The 22,176-nt window shown below is 35.8% G+C and overlaps 1 protein-coding gene across 4 annotated transcripts in view; it reads right to left on the bottom strand.

Annotated features, from left to right (window-relative positions):
* The window catches only part of HOOK3 (hook microtubule tethering protein 3), an 85,857-nt gene that overhangs the window by 39,893 nt on the left and 23,788 nt on the right, over nt 1–22,176 (bottom strand). For all 4 annotated transcript variants that reach the window (XM_058044615.1, XM_058044617.1, XM_058044619.1 and 1 more), the window contains exons 4-8: nt 14,378–14,428; nt 11,289–11,421; nt 9,150–9,217; nt 2,213–2,275; nt 680–763 (exon numbers count right to left, since the gene is read on the bottom strand). In XM_058044615.1, the coding sequence (XP_057900598.1) occupies nt 680–763; nt 2,213–2,275; nt 9,150–9,217; nt 11,289–11,421; nt 14,378–14,428 (399 nt within the window). The remainder of the gene's footprint in view (nt 1–679; nt 764–2,212; nt 2,276–9,149; nt 9,218–11,288; nt 11,422–14,377; nt 14,429–22,176) is intronic.

Here is a 22,176-nt window from a genome sequence, read left to right as displayed (position 1 = left end):
ATTATAATAAAATCTGCATCCTTTCCCTAACAATAAATAAAGCTAGCTCCTCACAGTAAAGGCCATCTGCAAGCAGGCCTGAAACAGGAACACAGTCTCAAAGAGGGAAAGAATTCAAAGTGCTCCAAGACCTGAAACATGGGTTCATATATTAACCACAACAAACAAAGATCAGCTTTACTAATTCCAACAGTTACTGAACTACAAGAAATCTGAATTAATATTTCGAAGAAGGATTGCAATAGCAACACCTTTCAGTGCTCCTCTTTCACACTCCTCATGTCTTCCTGATGAGTATTGATTTGCTTACAGTAAGACTTAGTCTAAACCCATACACATTTAATGGTCCACAGCAACATCTGACTGGGATTTAACTACAGCATCAGAACTTGTATTAGTTCTCTATGGCAAAAGTTTTACCACACAGGTCAAACACTTCCTAACTGAATGAAAAGCAGTTTTGCTAGTATGAGTCATAATACTGACAACACAGCAACAAGATAAGAAAACAATGATATTCATTCTGCTAGCACAAGTGAAAACAAAACAATTACTGTGACACTTTCATCCCCCTTCTATAAATTGTGTTTCAATACGCTAGTACATATTTTCAGCCACCACAAAGTTCACAAAACTTTTCTCCACTTCAAAATTGATACAGATTCTATAGCAAACTTACCTGCATATCTAACTCATGACATCTCTGGGCAATTTCTTCTTTTGTTGCAAGTGCTTCATTTAATTCTTCTGTAGTTTTCTTCAGCTACCATAAACAAGAAATGTTTAAATTTTCATCACTCTCTGTGATCCATTAAAAAATATTCTGGACTACAGCCTGTAAAATTATTTTTACATTGGGGTAATACATAACATTTTTAAAAACTGAGCAATTCCATTCATATAAAGGAAAAAAAAAAGAGCAGATGTGAATACTGTTTAGTTTGTGTATCAGTAAAAAGAAAATATACCTAAAAGTAACATTTCCTTTTGTATTAGAATTATCACATCTACTCTATAAATTGAGTCAAAAACTCCAATAGAAATTGGGTCTGAAGAACTCACCAAATCTCTACACCAAAAAAAAAAAACTGTCAATACCACTTTTCTTTACAGATGCAAAGAGTGTGTAATTTCAATTTTCAATCTACATTTGAAATAAAAAAGGGACTGGAAGGTGAAATACAGGGAATGAACAATTAGGGTAAAATCCTTCTAGCCTCTGGAAGCTACTTCTAGTGCACAATAGGAATAAAACTAGATTGTGACATGAGAAGCCTACTCTTTAAAAAAGGGCACTGAACCTTATAAGCAGTGGGAAATATTCTGATACTTCCCTTCAAAAGCTGAATGTTTAAAGATACAGGTCTCACTGGCCTGCAAATGAATGCAGTTAAGATAACATAGAAAACATAGTTACAAGAAAACTAGTCTGATAAAACAGGTGCATGCATGTTATATATTTAGGTACAGATATAGAGGTACTATTATATATGATGAAGTTTAAATGAGCTTTCTCAAACAGCATCATACCTTGCATTTGCAAGTTAATTTCTTATGGGCCTGTTTACATACAAAGAATTAATTTAATCTGCAAGAATTTACATTTTTCTGCAGAGAAAGCATAATGGATGAATACAGTGAGCACCACTGTACTATTCTTCTTCTCAATTAGAAAAAATCTGAGGAAGGAGGACAGTGTTAGCATGAGGAGAAGCTAGTAAAAAAATTTTGGTTTGTAAATTTTTAAAATATATCAGACCAGGAATGATTGTATTTGAAAACTTCCATTTTGCAGCAGTTCCAGGAATCCCCTAGAAGCAGTTGTTTTGGTGTTTTTTTTTTGTTTTTTTTTTTTTTAACTGACTTTGGAAACAGGAAGTCAGATAAAAACATTTATTCAAATAGTACATATTTTCTATCTTTCTTTCTTTCTCCATGCCTAAAGAGTTGTACCAATCTGCAGTTTTGTACTATTATATCATACAGCTATACTGGTTTCTCAAATCAACTTTTCCATATCCTTTAAATACACAACAGAATCAAACTCAATTTACGAAGCTAAAGGACTTGAAATACTGAGATTTAATTCTTCGCTTCTTATTTTACTTTTCCACAACACTCTTTCATGATCAAAGAAAAAAAAAAAAGATGCAGTTATTATGACCACTGACATGCTATGATCAAAAGAAAAGAAACATCTAAGACTAGATACCTGCCGATCAAGGTCAACGTAAGCATCATTTCCAACAGAGACTGGAGACTCTTTACTCATCAACTGCAATTAGATTACACTGGATTAGAAAAAGCAAAGATTTACTTTTATATTAAAACCTATGTTTCAATGAAATACCAAGCTGATTTTTACTTTGGAAGCTTTAATGCAAATTAATTTGAAAGTTTTTAACTTCATTTTTATATATGACATATTCAGAAACAAGAACAAGAAAAAAAACTTATATAAAGAATATAAGAAGCCTTAAAAACCTATAAAAGAAGCCTTACATTATCTCTTTTTCTTTTGACAATGCACATTCTTTGTCTATGATAAGTCTACAGAACATCCCACTAAAGATTTTACTCTAGTGGCATTGGAATGATAGTAGACATCAACACACCACACAAGACCTGGCTTTAATTTTTCTCTGCTAGTGAGTGGCTTTTACATATGTCCATTACCTGGACATTAACATCAATTAATTTATTTATTTCACTCAACTCCAGGACATATTTATCTCAACTACTACTGCAAAACAAAGCTGACAAAAATTCTGTCCTGGAGCTGCCTTAATTTTCAACATTAAAAAGTAATTCAGTAGAGTGCATTCCTGAAATGAGTATTACAATTCCTTGTGTACTACTTCAGTGCAGGAATAGCTGATAGTGGTTTTGGCCTAGATTATTAAAAAAACCAAAGCAACAAAACAAAACAAAAAACAACTTCAGCCAAACCTTCAATACAAACCCTCAAGTTAGTCCTACAAAACTGACTGATGTACTGATCAAAATTAAGAAAAAAGCTGTTTTCTTATAAAAGTAACCTAACAACCAGCTGCACCAGTTGGTAAAAGTGAAATCAAGCCTAGCAAAACTTGTAGCTCAGCAACCTCTTCCCACACAGTTCAAGTAAACATAATAAAGTAATGTTCTTACTAAAAGCTGTAAGAAAAAAACAGGAAGAGTCTTGGAAATGAGAAATACACTGTAGCTAATTCAAAAGGCATCATTACAGAATGGCACTGAAGGTTTCTGTCCAAACGCATAATGTTCTAAGAGCTCTCTAATGACTCAATTCATGGAAGTTACAATTAAAAAGGCCCTATCCTAACCAAAATCAGGACAAGTTTTCCTCCCTGGAATCTCCTGTCTAGCCTGGTAACTCTCTCCAGAGACAGTACTTCCTTTACTCCTTCTAGAAATCAGTGCTTTTGCACTATTTTCCTTAGCAAAATCTTTTGGGATACACAGGGCCTTCACCTCTCAATCCTGTCTATTATAACCGTGTACAAGTGAAAAATCTGTTTGACATTTACATAATTCAAATCATACACTCACATTTCTCCCACTATCCCCATCTCCTTAACTAGGATTTAGCTGCATTATTTAAATTAATTTATCTCTCCTCAGCAGTCCTCCTCACACCTTGACAACATTTGCCAAATTTCTTCCATTTTCTTCTACATCTTTACAATGACAAACTACTCCATGAAGAAGCATTACATCAAGCCTGCACTCTGCAACAATAATTAGAAAGTCCCTAGCCTCAGAGCTGTCCCCTGAAAAATGAAGTCTTGCCTTTTTCATTACCATATATAATGGCATTACAAACTTATCTTCAATTTAGAGCCTATTTTCTAAGTTGATTATCATTTAAACAAAACCTCCCAATCCCTCCCTGCTTCTGTGATGTTCATGCACATTTTGAATACTGGATTTCACCACCTTTTCCAGATGACTAACAGGGATATCCCATATTAGCCAAATACTGAACTCCTCTCAGTATTTTATATTCCACAATGCCGTTCACAAACACACTTTGGACATATGTACTCACACACATGCAAGTAAGTTCTGCCTGCAAAGTCAGCACTTTCCAACAGGCAGGTCTCATGCTGCATGTAGCTTGCATGGTGTACAACATGTCCCTAACAGCCACACCCCTTTCTGGCCCTAACACAACTTCCTCTTTGAGAAACCAGCTCAAAAGGCCTGTACAAGACTTAAAGTAGACGGAATACAAGCAACCACACAACCCACTAGAGGCCACTGTGGTGTCACTGCTTTCTGGGACTTGCCATAAGGCAGGCCATGGCTAATAATATAATCCCTATTTTCTTCAGCAAGTTTTGCCATCTTTCCCAAAACATCCTGTCCTTGAGAATTCTTAGCAGAAATCTCCAGAAAAGAAGACATTATCTGGAGTAGGATTAGGTACTGGAGATATATATTCTGGGTGTACCATGAATGCACGTTACAGGTGTGAATTTCACTCCACAAGGTACATTAAGAATGTCATGAGGAAAAAAGTGAACGAGGTACCAAGGGCAAAAGCCACAGATACATGTGCAGATGTATCTCACATGACTCAGTGCAATAGAAAGCACCTTGCAATTGGATGGTCTGTGGTATGTATGGTGGAAAAGCTAAAGACAAAATTTAAGGGATCATTTTGTGTCCAGTACCCCAATCAGACAAAGAACGAGATCATTAGGTAACTCAAAAGGAACACAGGAATCCAACTTCTTATCATCAATTAACAATGAAACAACTGTAAGAAGTGGGATGTAAAGGCAGAACTATCATGGCAAAGGAGTGCTTCCATCTTTTCCCTACACATCTCCCCACATACTGTAAATACGTAAATTGTTTATGCAAGAAAATGTCTTGACCATACTCTGCTTCAGGATTCCTGTACACAACTTCTCCTCACTGAGAGGTAAAAACTTCATTATAAATAGAACAGCTAACAGAGCATACAACTCCACTCACCCACCCAAACTCCTCTCTCTTTCAGATTTTTTGAAAATTTCAAGAAAAATTTTACTGAATGCAATGTTTTAAGATTTCATACAGATAGGTCAGCTTTCACACAGATAGGTATATCAACTTGAAACACACACTACACCTTCCACCTAAAAAATGCAAGAGGCTCGCCTAATTTTCCCTATTCTTGACTTTGTTTCTGGTCAATCAGCATTCTCTGGTATTACTGAAATTTAGAGTTGCAAAATGCTCAATCAGTTACCTGCTCAATAGAACATCAGCTTTTTCTGCATTATTTATTACTAATCTTACAATACTTTAAATAATATTGAAAGCAAATTTCCATACTGTTTTCTTCTATCTATTTCCTTTATTTAAAAGCTCAGTCAGAAAAAATTCATGAAAAGCTGATGTAATTTCAGAGCTTCACATGCAACCTGCAAGCATGACACTAGAGTACGTGGTCTTGAGAGGTATGGATCAATGGTAATACTTTTGAGTTTAGAGGGGCAAACTCTATTTCACTTGTATTTCAAATCAGTCAAGAGAATAAAAACCATGAGGAAGTGTCCTTCTCATTTTCCCTTCACATCTGCAAGTTTTCTTCAGGACCAGACTACAAAAATAAAGGTTTACCTCCACAATTTTGCAGCACTGGAACTGGCTTTCATTTCCAAATATATAATTCAGTGTAAATATAGTACAGTCACCTATTTTCACACATAACTTTAATGGAGGATGATGTGCAGAGAAAAGGGAAACATTAAAAATGCGCTTGCAAATTCACACGATTGCATTAGATCTCTGCAGGAGAAGAAAATCCTGCTTAAGAGCTTCCCAGAGTGAAATAAACTGGCAACTAGCATTTGCAGTCTTGCTCTTTTTCTGGTTTATTTTGCATAGCGGTCAGTATGGATTTTAAATGGTGCAAATTACCTGCAACATGACAATTCTTACAGTTCTTTGTGTAGTTTTATAAGCAGCAGCTGTCATTCCCTGTTAGTCCTTTACATCTATATTTTTTCATGCTCATAATACTTGTAGGTCTTCTAATCCTATATTATGAAAACCTTCACTTTTTAACTGCTTTCACTGTAAAATATGAACAAACTGTGTTGTCATGGATACATGAAGATTAGGGAAGGGGTAGAGCTATCACAAAACCTGTATGCATGAATAACATGAATTATGAAAGCTTTTTTTCCCCCCACACATGATTTTGCAAACACAGTTGCTCTATCATCTATTTGATGATTTTGAAATCCAAAACACTTGCTTTATCTGAAATGCTTTTTATACAGTTAATAATACTGTATAAGCTCACTTAAGTGCCCACAAAGCAATGTCAAAACCTAGCTTCTGTACTCACGTTCTTTTTCTTTCTTAGAACATCTTTATGTTAGTTTTTAAGAGTCATGGCTATGTTTGACACTGTATATCCTTTAAAGCAGCTGGAATTTCTTCTTCCTCCAGTTGATACCCAGTCTACCTCCAGTCTATCTGTTGATAGACCCAATAAAATACTTTTATATCATTTCCTAACTATTCAAAAAATAATTTTACTTCAGACAAGATAAATCTTTAAACAGCTAAGAAAAAATAGAGGAGGGAAAAACAGCACAAAACCAAAAAGTGGAAGTAACACCATTGGTGTTATCCCAAACAGTATGCACATTTTCCTACTCTCCCCTTGGCAAGTTTTGAAACTACTCTTCACACTATTCTGACTCTCAACTTGATCTGCTAAGTGATCAAATTTAGAGATGTTCTAAACAGCAAGGCAAACAATTTGTTTACTTATTACTACCTTATCAATAATGAACTTGGCTACTCCAGGAAGAGACTTGGAAAAAATGACGGAAGGGGAAGGGAGAAAGAGAAATATATAATGGGCAAAATAATTTCTCTAAAAAATTCTTTGGGCCTTTAAAAATCTGAAAATAACAAAATAAAAAAACCCTGTTATATTACGCATAGGAATGTATTCAGTCTAGTATTTTGTGCACAACTTGCATTTTGATACCTACATCTACAGATTAGCATCACAGATTCTAAGTGGTGATAACACACCAGACCAAATTGACTACACTGAAAAACTAACAGAAAACTTGTTCTATGTGCCTTGTGAAATACTTTCATGACAAAATGATTTATGATAACCCAAGAAGCATCAAAAAAATTTGTACGTGCTCAGCTGAAACAGAAAAATAATTACACAATACATCAGTAAAGCCTAGAGAGATCTTCTGACATACCAAACTTTGAAGACTACCCACAATGTCAAATGCTTTAAAATGTTTGGATTACATGATATACCAACTTTTCAAATATTCATATATAGGTAATTTCTTACATACTGCTTTTTCTAAGTCACTTGAATTCTAGGAGCTGCTATTAGTCTAAGAAATAGAAAAACCTCCTTACAAAATCCCATGAAGTCTCACCCCTTTAAACTCTTCCCGTACCAATCTATGCTGGCTATGATCCAACTCCCAGAGTAACCTTCTCTGTAATTTTGCCAGGCACTGAAGTGAGACAGACCTGTAACTGACAGCATTTTACTTCTTTCTCTTCTTGAAAACTGGAATAATATTTGCTAGCTACCAGATGACTGGGACCTCTCCAAACTCCAAGCCCATTGAAAAATAACAGAGAGAGGACTTGTTCTCCAAATACCTCAAAGTCTGAGGCACTTTCTCAGCTCTTCATCGAGCACTTGAGATTTGGTCCTGAAATGCCTTAGATTTCTAAGCTTGCAAAGTAGCATTAAAATCACTCAGAACTGTGTCAGTATCTGAATACTAAAATTTTTGATTCACTGCATTTTAAAAATCTGTTCCAGAAGAACATACCCTTATGCTGTGATGACCTCCTACTTCTACTCATCATGTCAGCAAAAGGGCATACACACTGAACAAGTTCAAAGTTTACTCATTAACTGTTGAGAACTGTGGGCTGCTTCAATGGGCTATTTTATTAAATAACAGAGACTTTTATAAAAATTGAATAGATTTTCAACATAAAGAAGGAAGATAAAAGAAGTTTTTTCTATTTCAAGATGGTGCAGAAGATAGCGATGCTGCAATTTGGGTTTAATAAAAACACTAGAAAACCCCCCCAGAATACTGTATATTACAGTTACAAAACTTACAAAAAAGTAAAATATGCCAAAACTCCAGCAAACTGGTGCTTGCCAGCACTGACTAGAATATGATTTAGATAACAATTCTTTTGATGCTCATTTCCAAAGTCCTCTCGGCTGTGTTACAGCCAGCAGTCTGCACACAGAATGTACATACAACTGAATGTATGACTGCATGGATACAGCACTGGTCAAAGTGCTGACTGTGGAGAGATTTCCTTGTAGGCTCACTGATATTTCTTTCTCTATTCAGACATTACAGAGATGAGAAATTGCTCTAAAGCTCAATTGAGTGGAATTGAGTTTCTCTTCTTCTGGTTCAGAAGAAATGGGATTACTAGTGGCTTCCTGCCTTCCTTAGCTAGTGGCCCGCCCTAGCTAATGGCCTGCAGTAAACATCTACAGACTGTTAGGCATTTCTATTATAAACACTCCGGACCTCTTGTAAGTCACAGGGGGACTTCAGTGGCTAACACCATGGTTTTAATTTACCACAGAAGAGCACGTCTACCAAATGGACTGCAGTATACTCACTGACTTGTAAAAACATAGCAGCCTACTGTATTATTCATATATGTTCATCTTACATATCATTACCCAAGTCATAACACTACAGCTGACAAAACAATACTGTTACCCAATTCTCTTTCATCTACTAAATTAAAAAAAAAAAAAAAAAGCTTATGAAATTTTGACAAAATTCTACAGTAATTGGTTATCCACAGAAAATCAATCTAGTACACTTCAGGATTCACAGGGTGGGAAAAGAAAAGGAAAGGGAACCCAGTATCAGAAATATCTAGAAGTTTCAGTCTTCTAGATTTAAAGAAAAGTGGGACATTCAACCAGAGTTCTTTGACATAAAGCAAGATTTTTCTAAGGAAAAATAAGAAATTTTTCACTGTTAAAAGGCAAAATCTATGCCCCTTATTTTCTTTACTTTCAACTAAGTTTTTCCTAAGTGGGAAAAAGCATACTACTGTAAAATAACACTGAACTTTCACACACTGTGGGCATTCCAGCATACCTCCTGAATGGCTGTCATGACAACATGTTGAACTGATTCTTCCATCATCATTATGGTCTGGATGTACTCTGAAAATAAAAGCATTCTGAAATGTCAATGTTGAAACTCAAGTCATAGAAGGTAAGACCAGAAGCTGCATCCTTCCTACAAAATGACTAGATGCCATGGATGACACTGAAATGTATAAGCACCAGTCAAGTTCCACTTCAACAAATTCAACAAGATTTTATTGCAAGCCTGTTCAGATACAAATCCAGGCTTATTTGAACTCTACAACAATGAAAAAAGTACATTATTACCTTTCTTCCTCCCCTGGCATCTCACACTTCTGAAATAACTACTTTTATCCTTTTCTCACTTTGTTCCCAAACTGTTGAGGCTCTTGAAGTACATGATCCATGCATAGGTTGTCCTTTTCTGTAAGTGTAATAGTAACAACCTGCCTTCCTACAGCATCCTCATTTTCAAGTACTTTCATGTTCATTTTTGGTGTCTGTTCTTATTTCTCTAGTACATCACAAATTAAGTCCCCTCCACTTTTTAAATTCTCAGCTCTGTGTACACGTGAGCTACACAAGAGATACCTTGTAAGATGATACAGTAGCCAGAAGAATAAATTCTGACATTTAGACTAAGTCAAGGAGTAAACAACTTGCCCAGTATAATACAGTTTCTAGTCAAACATCATCTCATTTACTCTTTTAATGATGTGATTAAGAGAAAGACACTGGGGATAAAGTCACCTTCAACTGAGTAATTTGTTCATGCTGAATCTTACTCAAAGTACAGATTGTTCTGGTATTTCAAATGTGCATTTTTAATATCCAGACCGAAAGAGTTAAGGGGACACAAGATCAAGATATACTTGCCACTTGAAAATGAAAAATAGACACCAAAAGGAAGATAATTTTATATAAAACAGAGATGATAGGAGGTTTAATAAACCAGAGTTATTTATGCACTTGTGGAAGAACACTACTCCTATTTTGATTAATAGGAGACAACCTCCTGGTTAAGAGAACAGAAGTAATTTCAGAAGGAGAAACTAAAGTGATTTAGTCACCTAGGAAAACTGAAAAAGGGGAACTACCTGTAAAGTTAAGATGCACCAAGCATGGGGAAGACAACAGGCCTAAAATCCTGGCAGCCATCAAACACAAAATTAGCTATACCTAGAGGATACACTTATTTAATGCAACTGTCACACAATTACAGTAAAAACAGCCTTATTTTCCAGCACATGACTATGTTTCCTTTTTAAAGTATTTAGAGTAAATGTTTGCATTTGCCATTATGTTACCTTCATCTGGCTTGAATAAAGAGTAATTTAAGGTAACTCGGTAACAACCTACAGCCTACACCTGAGGCAAGTTTAGAACATGAGAAGTAGCACACTTAAACAAACATCTCCATTGTTCCTCACATCCTCTCTGGCACCCTCAAGAAAGATGAATGGGTCTCTACTATATTTGTGCAGGTCTGAATTACAGTCAGTGCCACTTGGGTAGAGGGATAGAAGTCTCCTTCAGGGACTGCTAAAGTGGGATTCAATTGTCTGGCAATCGGCCTGAAGTGACTTTTTGGATGACTCTATTGTGCTCCATCTTCAGCCGTTGCCCAAAAGGGCATGGTTGGCAGCATTACTTGTTCCTATTTGCCAACCCCATAGACAAATCTTAGAAACTACAGAAACCCAGTTCACACCAGACATTTAATCAGACCAAGCACAAATAATACTGATGGCTTTTGGCCATGTATTAAATGGTGCCTGGAATGCATCTCTGCAACCAAGAGTTATGCTGAATAATGTAATAATCACATTTTTCCATTCTTAACTATCCTGATCTACCTCATAAATGGTTAAAAGGTGTACCCAAGAATTTTTTTTCTTTGTAGACTGATTTTTCAGCTTAGCAAACAAAAACTGAAAATATGTATCTTGGAAGTAAATTCAATTCCAGTCTGAGTCTCCAAAAGCAGTGATGCTTACACCAAAAAACAGTCACTATCTGTACAACAAACTAATGTCATCATTATTATTAAAAAAAAAATCTGTTTCTGACAGAAACCCAAGAAATATAATTCTTCTTCTTAATAGTTGCACAATAACCAAGAAACCATGTTTCCAAAATGTATTACCTTGCTTCTGTTCACAATTCACTGCACATCCCAAAATAAGTTGAAGCATTCTCCCAAGCTCCGCAGCATCAGCATGTTCTCCAATCAGGTTAACATCAGGAAGGGTGAAGTCATTTATCTGCTGCCCTAGAATCTGCACAAAGACAAGGCACATACACAGCTGTATCGCTGCACATATACAAATCAATTTATTTAATACGAAGATGATTCATAATCAACAACAGCAATTCATTCTTACTTTACTATAGTTTTGAATACACCTTCAAAACAAACCAAATTGCTTAACATAACATCTCACTATAAAATCATACTGTTTGATACAAATAATATTTGGGAAAAGATAAACATGACTGTCTCAACTCACAAGCTCAACTCACTGTCTCAACTACAAGAAACACTTAGCAAGATTCTTTCTTAAAGAATTAGATGTTGAAACATTAAATGTTTCACCTATACAATACATAAATCTAACACTGACAGGAGACAAATACAAGATACCAAAAAACTCAGACCACTAGACCTCACACTTCTAGTAAATTCAAGGATATCTAGCAAGTCTTACAGCTAAGAAAGCTGCTCCATGGAAGAGACTCTGAGGTAGTAGTACAATGATATGTAATTAAACAGCCCACATGCAGAAAGAAAGAAAAAACCCTGCAAAACAAAAGCCCGTGTGACTCGCTATTAGTGTTATCTGATTTATCATTAAAGATCATTAAGGATTAATGATTGGCAGTAGAAGGAACTAGACAATTCTGCTAAATTGCTCTTTACTGAACAGAGGGTTGAAAATATGAATATGAAATTTGGAATTAAACACATCACTGACACATTAATTGCAGATAAAAAGAAACTGTAACTTCTTAAACAGGGTGTAATAAGGAAACAATGACTATATAGAGGGAATCAGTCATGTGTTTGCTGCATGCTCATGCAATACCCAAGAAAAACAGAAATCAGGTTAAGGCATTTATAAAAAACATAGCATATAGGAGGAATACAAAAAACCAAGCTATTGTAAAGTTTAGTAGTGTTGGGTTTTGTTGAAGTGTTGTGGTTTTGTTCTGATTATGTACCGTTTGTTTTGTGTTGTGGAACAGTAGGATTTTTAAGCCGTTTTCTCAAAGAATTAACACTACTAAAAACCTCCACATGCTTTAAAGCACACAGATTCACTTTTGTTGGAAAAGACTTTCTTTAGGTCAAAAGAATTCTTTAGGTCAATACATCAACCACAGTGGAAAATATGACTACCATACACAGACTGCATTAATAGAAAATACAATGTGTTTTGATTCTGGTATGCATTTATATATTGATCTGTAGTTCCTGAATTTCTTTCAAATGCAATGCTGCGTTTAAGTTAACAGCACTACAGTGACTTCACAGTCACTGACAAGAGAACTCCTGTTGAGGAAAGCCGAAGTGAACAGGTAAATTGGCAGGCACTAGGAAGAAGCCAAGGATGTGAAGGTGTGAACAGAGTTTGAAATAAACAAGAGAAAAAAAAATTAAAGAAAAAGAACCAAAAATATCCATCAAAAGCCCTGAAAGAAATATGAAAAGGACAGACCCTATAATAACTGTCTTGAGATGAAAAAGAGCATTTAACCCATTTTCAAAAGACAAAAGATTTATACATTTACAAAAAAATTAAAAGTTGTAGTTCCAGAGCAGCAGAGGTCTGCAGCAAGATTAACTGAGCCAGAACAAAGCATGAAAGCTACAGTCAGTTACTTAGGCTTCTTGTTCTTCTATACTTTAACTGACAATAACAGCAAGTGTAGCAGTTTGACTGATTGTTCTTCTGAACCCAATAAAAATTTCTGAATTTTTGAGGGTGAACAGGATTAGTATTATACACATTTTTCAAATGCTTTTACTACATCAGGTAAAATGCATACACATATCTATATTTTTGTAGTGGAGGAGGGAATAATGTTGAGGAAAACATCAGCAGAATTCATCAGTAGAATCCAGATTACCCCCACTAACAGCTCCAGCATTGCCTCAGCAGGAAAAATATCAACCTAAACCAAAATCCAGTGAGATTTATAAACATGCACTACCTTTAGAGAAATTAATAAGCTTGAATCTGCTCAGAACTTGCCTAATAGTAAAGTTTTGACACCAGACACTTAATCATCATACATACTAACCAATATTAACCAAAAAGAAGCTTGCATCACTTAGTCTTAGCAATTTTCCATAAAAAAACCTGATCTGTTTCTTTTTAGTGTTCCCAGTCATGACCAGCTTGCTTAATAATCACTTTTCAACATTTATTTAAACATGGATACCTAATCATTTGCTGAAGACAACCTCCTAAGACTTAATTTTTTCTTTCTTGAAGTACTTGAATTTATTAACTTAAATTTATTTTCTTGAAGTACTTCAATTTATTAAAAAATAAACTAATCTCTGTAGTATTTATGAGAAGACAGTATTTTGAAACAAGCAATGTCTAGAACATGCATATTATGGATTTTCTGCTGCCACTTATACAGATCAATTTGTCTCAAACATCACTGAAAGCATATTTCAGCTGAAGATCACCACTGAAAGAAAAAATATTGTCTCCTCTGGAATAATTAAGTGCTGAGTTTGCCCAAAATAAGAGAGAATGACAAAGACTGAGTCCAATACATCTGAATTAAAATATTTAATGAAAACCTTAATGTGGGGAGGGGCTAGAAATGCTCTTCCTTCACTCTCCTCAAGAGAAAAAAAAGGAAAAGAGCAGACTTCAGCTGCAGATGAGGAAGGAAAAAAACAATAGACTCAGGTACATTAAAGTACATCAGACACAAAGTCCATCATCAGAACATAGTCAGTAAAGCTATCTATTCTTCACATGAAAAAATTTGCATATCAGGCTTTACTGGTACTCCCGAGTATTCAATAAAGTAGGTGAGAAGGTTTAAAGAAGGCCAAGACTAGGGAACAGGCCATGAATCACCATATATGCCAAAAGGCTTGCAAGAAAACGTCAGAACTTAACTTGCAGAATATAATTTATCTTCCACAGGTTAACTAAAATACATAATTCAAAAGGCAAGCAGATGAAGATTAGTTCAAATGGTTCTTACCTCATGGTTGTAATCCAGTATTCCTTTTAAAATTTTCTTCAGGTTGCTTACCTATTTGACAAGAAAGAGGAAATACAATAAATACAGGGAGTATTTTACAGAGAAATGATCATAAAGTGGGCAATCACAGAAGAATCACACAAAAGAAGGATATCAATTTATGCACAGTTAAATTTAGAATCATGAAAGTTATGCAAGAGGCCCTTATGACCAGACTTCCAGATGTGATTACAAATCTTTAGGAATTCATTTAAATTTATGAAAAATATAACATTGTCTTGGATAGGCTTTATATCAGATCCTACGGCATAAATGTTTTTATATACTTGTTTATCTTAGGATTATCTTTACATCCAGAAGTTGAAACATTACTTCCCTCATTTCTTCCCTTGAAGTATTGCAATAATCTACTTTCTGCAGAGATAAACCGCTTCTTTCAAACCAAAACCAGCTACTGCTCAATATCATCCTTTATTCTCAAGCCATATAAGTTCAATTGGTTGTTTTTATCATTAATTATTCCTCTTAGCTCTTTTATTTTTGTTCTTGTCAGTCTCTGTCTCTCCTCCCAGTTTTTACAAATGAATGTCTGCCTTACAGTATCTGGCAAAATTTACATTTCTCCAAGATGAATTCACTGCTATACAAAGGTAGCTTCTGTTCACTCACATAACCAATGGCATCAGTTAAGTACCTCCTGCTCTACAGAATGTGTGTCACATTCCTCCAGTACTGTGTATTGCCCCCTTTCCAGCAAAAGAAATCCATTTGCATCAAGTCTCTGGAAACAGTGTATTTAAAATTATTAAAATGCCCGTGGGTCTCACAGCTGAAATTCAGAGGGAAAAAAAGGAATCTTTGCTGAAAGTAACTACTAGAGACTATAAAAAATTACTGCTCAAGTATTTAGGAAATTTAGATAATAGAAGCAGCACACTGTTTCCTGGGACAGAGAAGAGGCTGAGAGAGGTGGGGTTTAGCCTGCAGAAAAGGAAGCTCAGGGGCGACCTTATAAATCTCTACAACCTCTGAAAGGAGGCTGTAGCCAGGTGGGGGTCCGCCTCTTCTCCCAAGTAATAAGAGATGGGACAAGAGGAAAAGGCTTCAAGTTTTGCCAGGAAGTGGTTTTTTTTTGCCAGGAAGAGTACCAGAAAACATCTCTTTATCAGAAATGGTTATCAAGCATTGTAACAGGCTACCCAGGACATGACTGAGTCACTATCCTTGTGGTGTGCAAAGAGCTGTGTAGATGTGGTACACTGAGACATTAGTCATTGGTGGACTTGGCAGTTCATGGTTGGATTCTATGATCTTAAGGATCTTTACCAACCTCAATGATTGTATGACTGAAGTTTAAACAGAATCTGCAAAGACTAAAACTGATATAAACAGGATTCACAAAGTTCTCTCGCTGACAGCAGCAGCCACAGCAGCAAACTGTGGAACTGCAATGAAGGGAGAGCAAAACCTCGCAAGTTTTAAATGCCTTTGAAGCCCACCATAAATTTTATATTCTTGACTGCATTCCAGAAATATCCAGTTAGAAGACTCTGTCCACCCACAGAAATTATTTACCTTTCAAACGACCTGATGACTGTTAAGAAACATGATACTGAAATTCAGGGACAAACATAACACTTCAATATGGTCAACAAATAAAATGAGGTGATGAAAGTAAATTCCAGAGTCAAGAAAGAAACAGGATACACACACTAGAAGATTTTTGCCAAGAAAATCAAAATGATAATCTGATTACCTGACTCCTATTAATCTACTCTCTTTTGGAAAGAAGTGTCATAAGTTGATTCCTTATTAAGATATAGGAACATTCTGACTGTCTCCATAATCACTGAATTTTAAGTCATACAAGAAACAAAAGTTCATTTGGACCTGAAAGGTGACACATCAAATACCCTGATAAACTAGAACTGGAGATGCTACATTATAGCATGTATATGAGAACATTTCTTGTCACTCCCAAAATGGCATAACAGACAATTTACACTTTCTACACTTTTTACAATTTACACCAAAGCACATACTTTTCCTGCACTATTACACACAACATGGTTCTGTAAGAGCTGCAACTATTTCCTAAGTGTCAGCAACCAAGACTACCACTCAAAAGCAATGCATAATCATAACCAAAATCTGCAACAGATTTAAGAATTTAAAGAAATTAAGAAAATTACTTTTATATCAAATCATCACAAAAAATACTGCATTGATTGGAATATTATTTTCAAACTTGATTAACTAAAATCTTCTGGTTTATAATTTACCTGAATCTGCTGCAGAAAGAGCCATGGAAACGCAAGGGCCATGTTGCAGAATTTAAGTCCAGTTTACCGATGAGAACATTTGTGAGGAACCTTGAACTTGAACATAATCCCAAAAAATTGAGAAACCAACTGGAAACCTGTGAAATACCTCTTTCCCCTTCTCCTTGTAAGCATTTTTGAATTAAAATTCCTTAAACACAAAGAGCCACCTTCTGCTATGTAACTTTCATAGTGTGTGGAGTTGAGACACTGAAACAAAGCCAATATTGATCAAAATTCATCATGAAAAAGAGCTTATAGGGCAGCATCCTTGAAACAAGAGAACAGCACATAAACTGAAAAAGAAATCTTTGCCATCCTATTTCACCCCACTGCCAATCAACAGTACCAGGGTACCTTGCTTTTAAGAATTAACTGTACCATCTTTGTATTTGGTACACAATCAGACAATTGAGAGGTTAAAGCAGCTTCTTTATAGACTTCTTTTAAGACTAAGACTGACTTAAACTTAACCATGATTTTCAGTATTACTCAGACAGCTCTCAATTTTTTCCTAACTTGCTTGAGGTTAATAAACTTAGATGGTTTTACTGCCCCTGGCAGAGAGACGATCATCACAGGGAAACTACCACTAATATTTTGTAATTTGAAATTGAACTGAGTAGTTCCAGCAACATTTATGATGTCAAAGTATATGAAACAAGGAGAGGACCTCAAGCAGCTAAATGAAAACCAACAACAGCCTAAGAAAGTGTTAAAAGACAATCAATTAGATCAGAATTCTAGGTCACAGAGGTGACAGTTGTTCAGAATTACTTTTCACTTTCTTAAGCACATAGGAAAACCTAACTGTAGTTAACAATGACCATTAAATTATATAATGCCAGACCACAATAGGCAGAATTGTCAATACAGATTATGACGATAAAATATTAAATCATTGTTCAGATGTCAGCCCATGACCACATGGGAAGCTTATTTGCTTGCATCAGCAACCTGAGTTCTGGCTTTTCCATGAAAATACACATGCTACCCTCCCAACAACTTTAACATTCATTTCCCTACAGCCATACTTCTGCTGGAAAAGATGTGAAGTTTACTGGGGTAAAAAAAGTAACAACTATGCTTTATTTCACCTAGAAATTTGTTGCTTTGTTTCACCTCAGAAATCTGTTGCATCTAATGCACAATAGATGGATCAGTAAGTATTTCTAGACAAATCTCTATCAATTTTCCATCTCTTTACCATCTGAGAATAATGATGAAACCTCAATATTCTCAGTCCTTTGAACACCTAAATTTCACTAATATCCACACCAGAGCTGTGTGGGTGTTCCCTATGTTAAAATATCATTAACCTCCCTGTTAACAGCCAGCTTGGCTTAGTATAGTACCACATGTGCTCAGTATGACACCGACCCTTATGACACAGCATTAACTTGATAAACTAACTGGTATGAAAGCAGAGATCATGTGATCTGCCAACACCATAAGACTTAATGGTTACCTGGTTTTTCTCCTGCTTTTCTTTATTCTCACTTGTCATATAAAATCTTTATTAATTACAACTTGTTTACTGTTTCCAATCTCAGGTTTGTAAGTGCAGTCTGTCTAGATTTCTCTCTTTACTAACATAGTTGAGTAACAAAGGGAAAAGCCAGTGACGTGGGCAATAGAAAATGCCCTTAAGCTTGTGACTGTTGACAAAAAGAGAGCATGGGTTATCTAACTTCCTGTTTTTTCTCCAACATTATGGCAGCCAATCTCCACTTTTGCATTACTGTTATATCACATGTATGACTGAAACCCTGTTTGTGCTGGAGGCTCTGTGTAAATTGGCTTTTCTTTTTTTAATTTTAAATCTTGCATAACCTCTGGAAATGTTGCTAGCACATGATTTCAAGTGGTGTGGGAATTCTTAACCAACAAGCTTTGGATATCTCATTATGGTACATTTTTATCCATTTGCAGTTAACAGGTGGGGTGGGGGGGAGGTAGGTGGGCAGGGGCATGTGGGGGTGTGTGTGCGCACACACCAAGAAGGACAGGGAGCACCTGCGTTCATTGTTTCTACCACTCTCACAGGCATGTGGTTTTTGATTTAAATTGCATTCTGCAGCAATGTCTCTCATCACTGATGAGAGGTGTAACCCAGAGAAAGACTAGGTAGTGAAGGTTCCCAAGACTAACATAGCTTGCTACACTGCAACAGCTACTATAAACACTAATAAAACAGTACTTCAAATTGATGCTGTATGAATGCCAAAATGAAAAGTTCAGAGGAAAATCAAGCTGAACAATGTGTTTCCTTTCCTTCCTAAGCTTTCCACACTGAATGAAAAAAGATAGGAGAGTAAGGGGGGCTTTTATGCCATCCCTCAAAGAGTCAACAGTTTATTCTGTAATTGCCCAAAACTGATGCACATGAATAAATCAGTGATTTCCTTGATTAGGGAATTTTATCCCTGAAAAATTTTGGCAACCAAATTATTTTCTAAGCTGCTTTTCACTTTCAGTATATGTTTTATGTTCCAGATGTCATCTTCCTCAGTCATGAAATACAATTTAAATCTGGACTACATAGAAGTGTTCATTGTACATGAGGAAGAAGTTAATGGCTTTGCTTTTTTATTTTTGTAAACCAGCATAAAATTGCAAAGGCAGCAGTGAAAAGTCTTTTTGTTGCCCAAGGGAAAACACACACTACTATGTACATTTATGTATGCTACAAGTGTGAAATTTTAACCCTGAAGAAATAACATTTCTCTATTAAATACAGTAGAGTAGACAAAGATATGGTTAACTCTAAGAACCATAATGCTTGCTGAATAGTTTCTATTTATCAAGCTCCCCAAGTTTTAGCATTTCCCTTTTTCTCTCCTGTGCATTGCTCAATTTCTCAAGTCTGGCAACCTGCCCTGTAAGCAAGAATTTAAAAACATCCCAGCGAGTTTTGTTTCAAATGGTATAGCAACAGCAAAAACATTGCAGTTATTAGAAAGTAAAATGCTAAAAAAACCAAACTAACCAAACCTGTGCATCTCCCTCCTGCCTCCTCCCAAAAAAAATCTCAGCCCTATGTTCTTGCTTCTTCTCCAAAGAGGACAACACACAATTCAAAATTAACAATCACACCACTCATTACCTTCTCCCTTGTTCTCAGGTAACAAGTGACAGGACAATGAGAAACTGTCTCAAGTGGCATCAGATAAGTTTTAGGCTAAATGTTAGGTAAAAGATTTTCACAGAAAGTGTTGTAGAGCATTGGAACACACTGCCTAGCAAAATAATAGAGTCATTGCCCATGGAAGTGTTAAAAAATGTGCAGATATGCCACTTGGTGACATAATGGGTTGCGGTGAACACAGTGGTGGTGCTAGGTTGATAGCTGGACTCAATCTTAAAGGTGTTTCCCAAACTTAACAACTCTATGATTCTATCATTTTCGGAGTACTTCCATGAACAGTGGTTAGGTGGGCTGTACAAGACCTACACTAATCTCTACTGGCCCCCACTGTTTCACAAAACTTCCTACACATTACATTTATATTGTCTTTCTGTATTTCCCCTTCTAGACCAGCTCCTTTATGTGGTTCATGATACCAAGAGTTTATACAAGTGATGACTGTTACACCAGATGGTTCTGATGGCATCAAAGAGTGCCCATGTTTAGCAATAAGAAAATAATGTAGCTCATTACCACAACACATGAGATAATTAAATTATCAATTCTCATGGCACTTCCTAATGTACAAAGGGAAAGATACATTCTAGAATCATGCAAATATGATGCCCACATCTTAAATCCAGTAATGAATATATTTCTAAAAGGAGATTGTAGTGAGATGGGGGTCAGTCTCTTCTCCCAGGAAGCAAGTGACAGGACAAGAGGAAATGGCCCATGAGGAGTTAAAATTGGGTATTATGAAAAATTTCTTCGCCAAAGGCATTGTCAAGCATTGGAAAAGGCTGCCCAGGGAAGTAGCTGAGTTACTATCCCTGAAAGCATTTAAAAGAAGTGTAAATGTGGAGTTTAGCACATGGTTTAGTGTGGACCTGGTAGAGTTAACTTGACTTTAAGTCTTTTCCAAGCTGAACAATTCTATTCATAGAAATGCACAGATTGAAGTGTTCCTACAAGCCAGACTTTAAATGAAGGACTGGATGATAGACATTTGGAAAACTAGACTACTAATAATGTTTACTCACATAAAGAACAGTTGGCAAGGTATAAGATCACTTACAGATTAAAAAACAAGAGTTAAAGTATCACACATGTGCCTTTTAGAATCTTCATGAAAAGGGAAGTGGTCTATAAAAATGAATACAAAAAGCTGAATTATACATACTTCTTAAACAAAACACAACAAAAAAATCAATCTTTAGTTGTTCTTCACATGGACACTTGAAAAACAAGATGGAATGACATCAGAAAGAAACTGAAATTTGACCGGATGTTTTGCCAACCTAAGTCACATAAGGAAGTTACTAGATTGCTCAGCTTTTTTTTTTTTCACATCTACTAAGAAGGTGTTTCTTTTTTACATCTGCCAAATTAGTGGAAGACATAAAAATAAAATATTTATTCCTCAAACTCCATAAGATAGTTATAGAAACTGCTGCTCCACATTCAATCAGCTGAAATGCTAATATAACCAACAGTTCTCAGTTTGTTATCCTCCACATTTAACAGCCAAGATTTCAATATTCCTTAGTGGAAAAACCCAAAAAGTATTTTTCAGAAAAGTAAGATCTTGTACCCAGCTGTTCGCTTGCAATTCCATACAATTCTTTGAGAAGTTAATATAAATGAAGTGCTCTACATGCAACCGACGCCAAAAGAGTCCTAAATGTTTTTTAGGGATGATGTCTCTTATTCAGCAGTCACTCAATATATCCTCATCAATGTACCCTCACTTTTTGCTGGCAGCCCTAGCAGACAAAACACTCTAAAACATTCCAGACTTCACAGAGCTGGTCAGACAGCAGAAACTATGCTGATACATGTTTCCTGGTCAAGTCAAAACATAAACAGCAGTGGTGTGCTCCATCTTTTTTGTTGTTTCAGGCAGCATTCTGTCTCTGAGTGTCCCTGCAATTCAGAAATTGATGTAGAGAAGTCTGTAAGTACTACAGCATTTCACAGTTTTAGTCCTTCCCCAGATGCTCAGAATGAGTTTTGGTGGCTGGAACAAAATGGTTTTACAGGAAACAAGAACTAACAGTAAATTCTTAACTATTTTTCTTCCCCCAAATTAGTCAGGCTGAAAATGGAAATTTAAAAAAGCACATAGATCATTCGCTGAAGAAAACTACTCAAAAACTACACTAACATCTGCATGTGAGACTGTGTTTTTCATATTCTAAAGCAAAATATTCCTCATTCATAGTTCTTGAAAATTCTGTTTCCTTCAGGTTTGCAGAGAAGTGCTAGAATGCCAAGTGATACAAACAACCCAGCAAACAGACTGTGATTAAAAATCATGCTGAGTAGAAACACAGAAAAAACATTACTTC

This window comes from Melospiza georgiana, chromosome Z, assembly GCF_028018845.1.
Source record: "Melospiza georgiana isolate bMelGeo1 chromosome Z, bMelGeo1.pri, whole genome shotgun sequence".
Taxonomy (NCBI): Eukaryota; Metazoa; Chordata; class Aves; order Passeriformes; family Passerellidae; genus Melospiza; species Melospiza georgiana.
The sequence above is the reverse complement of the archived record's forward strand: the minus strand, read 5'-3'. Positions and strand labels throughout refer to the sequence as shown.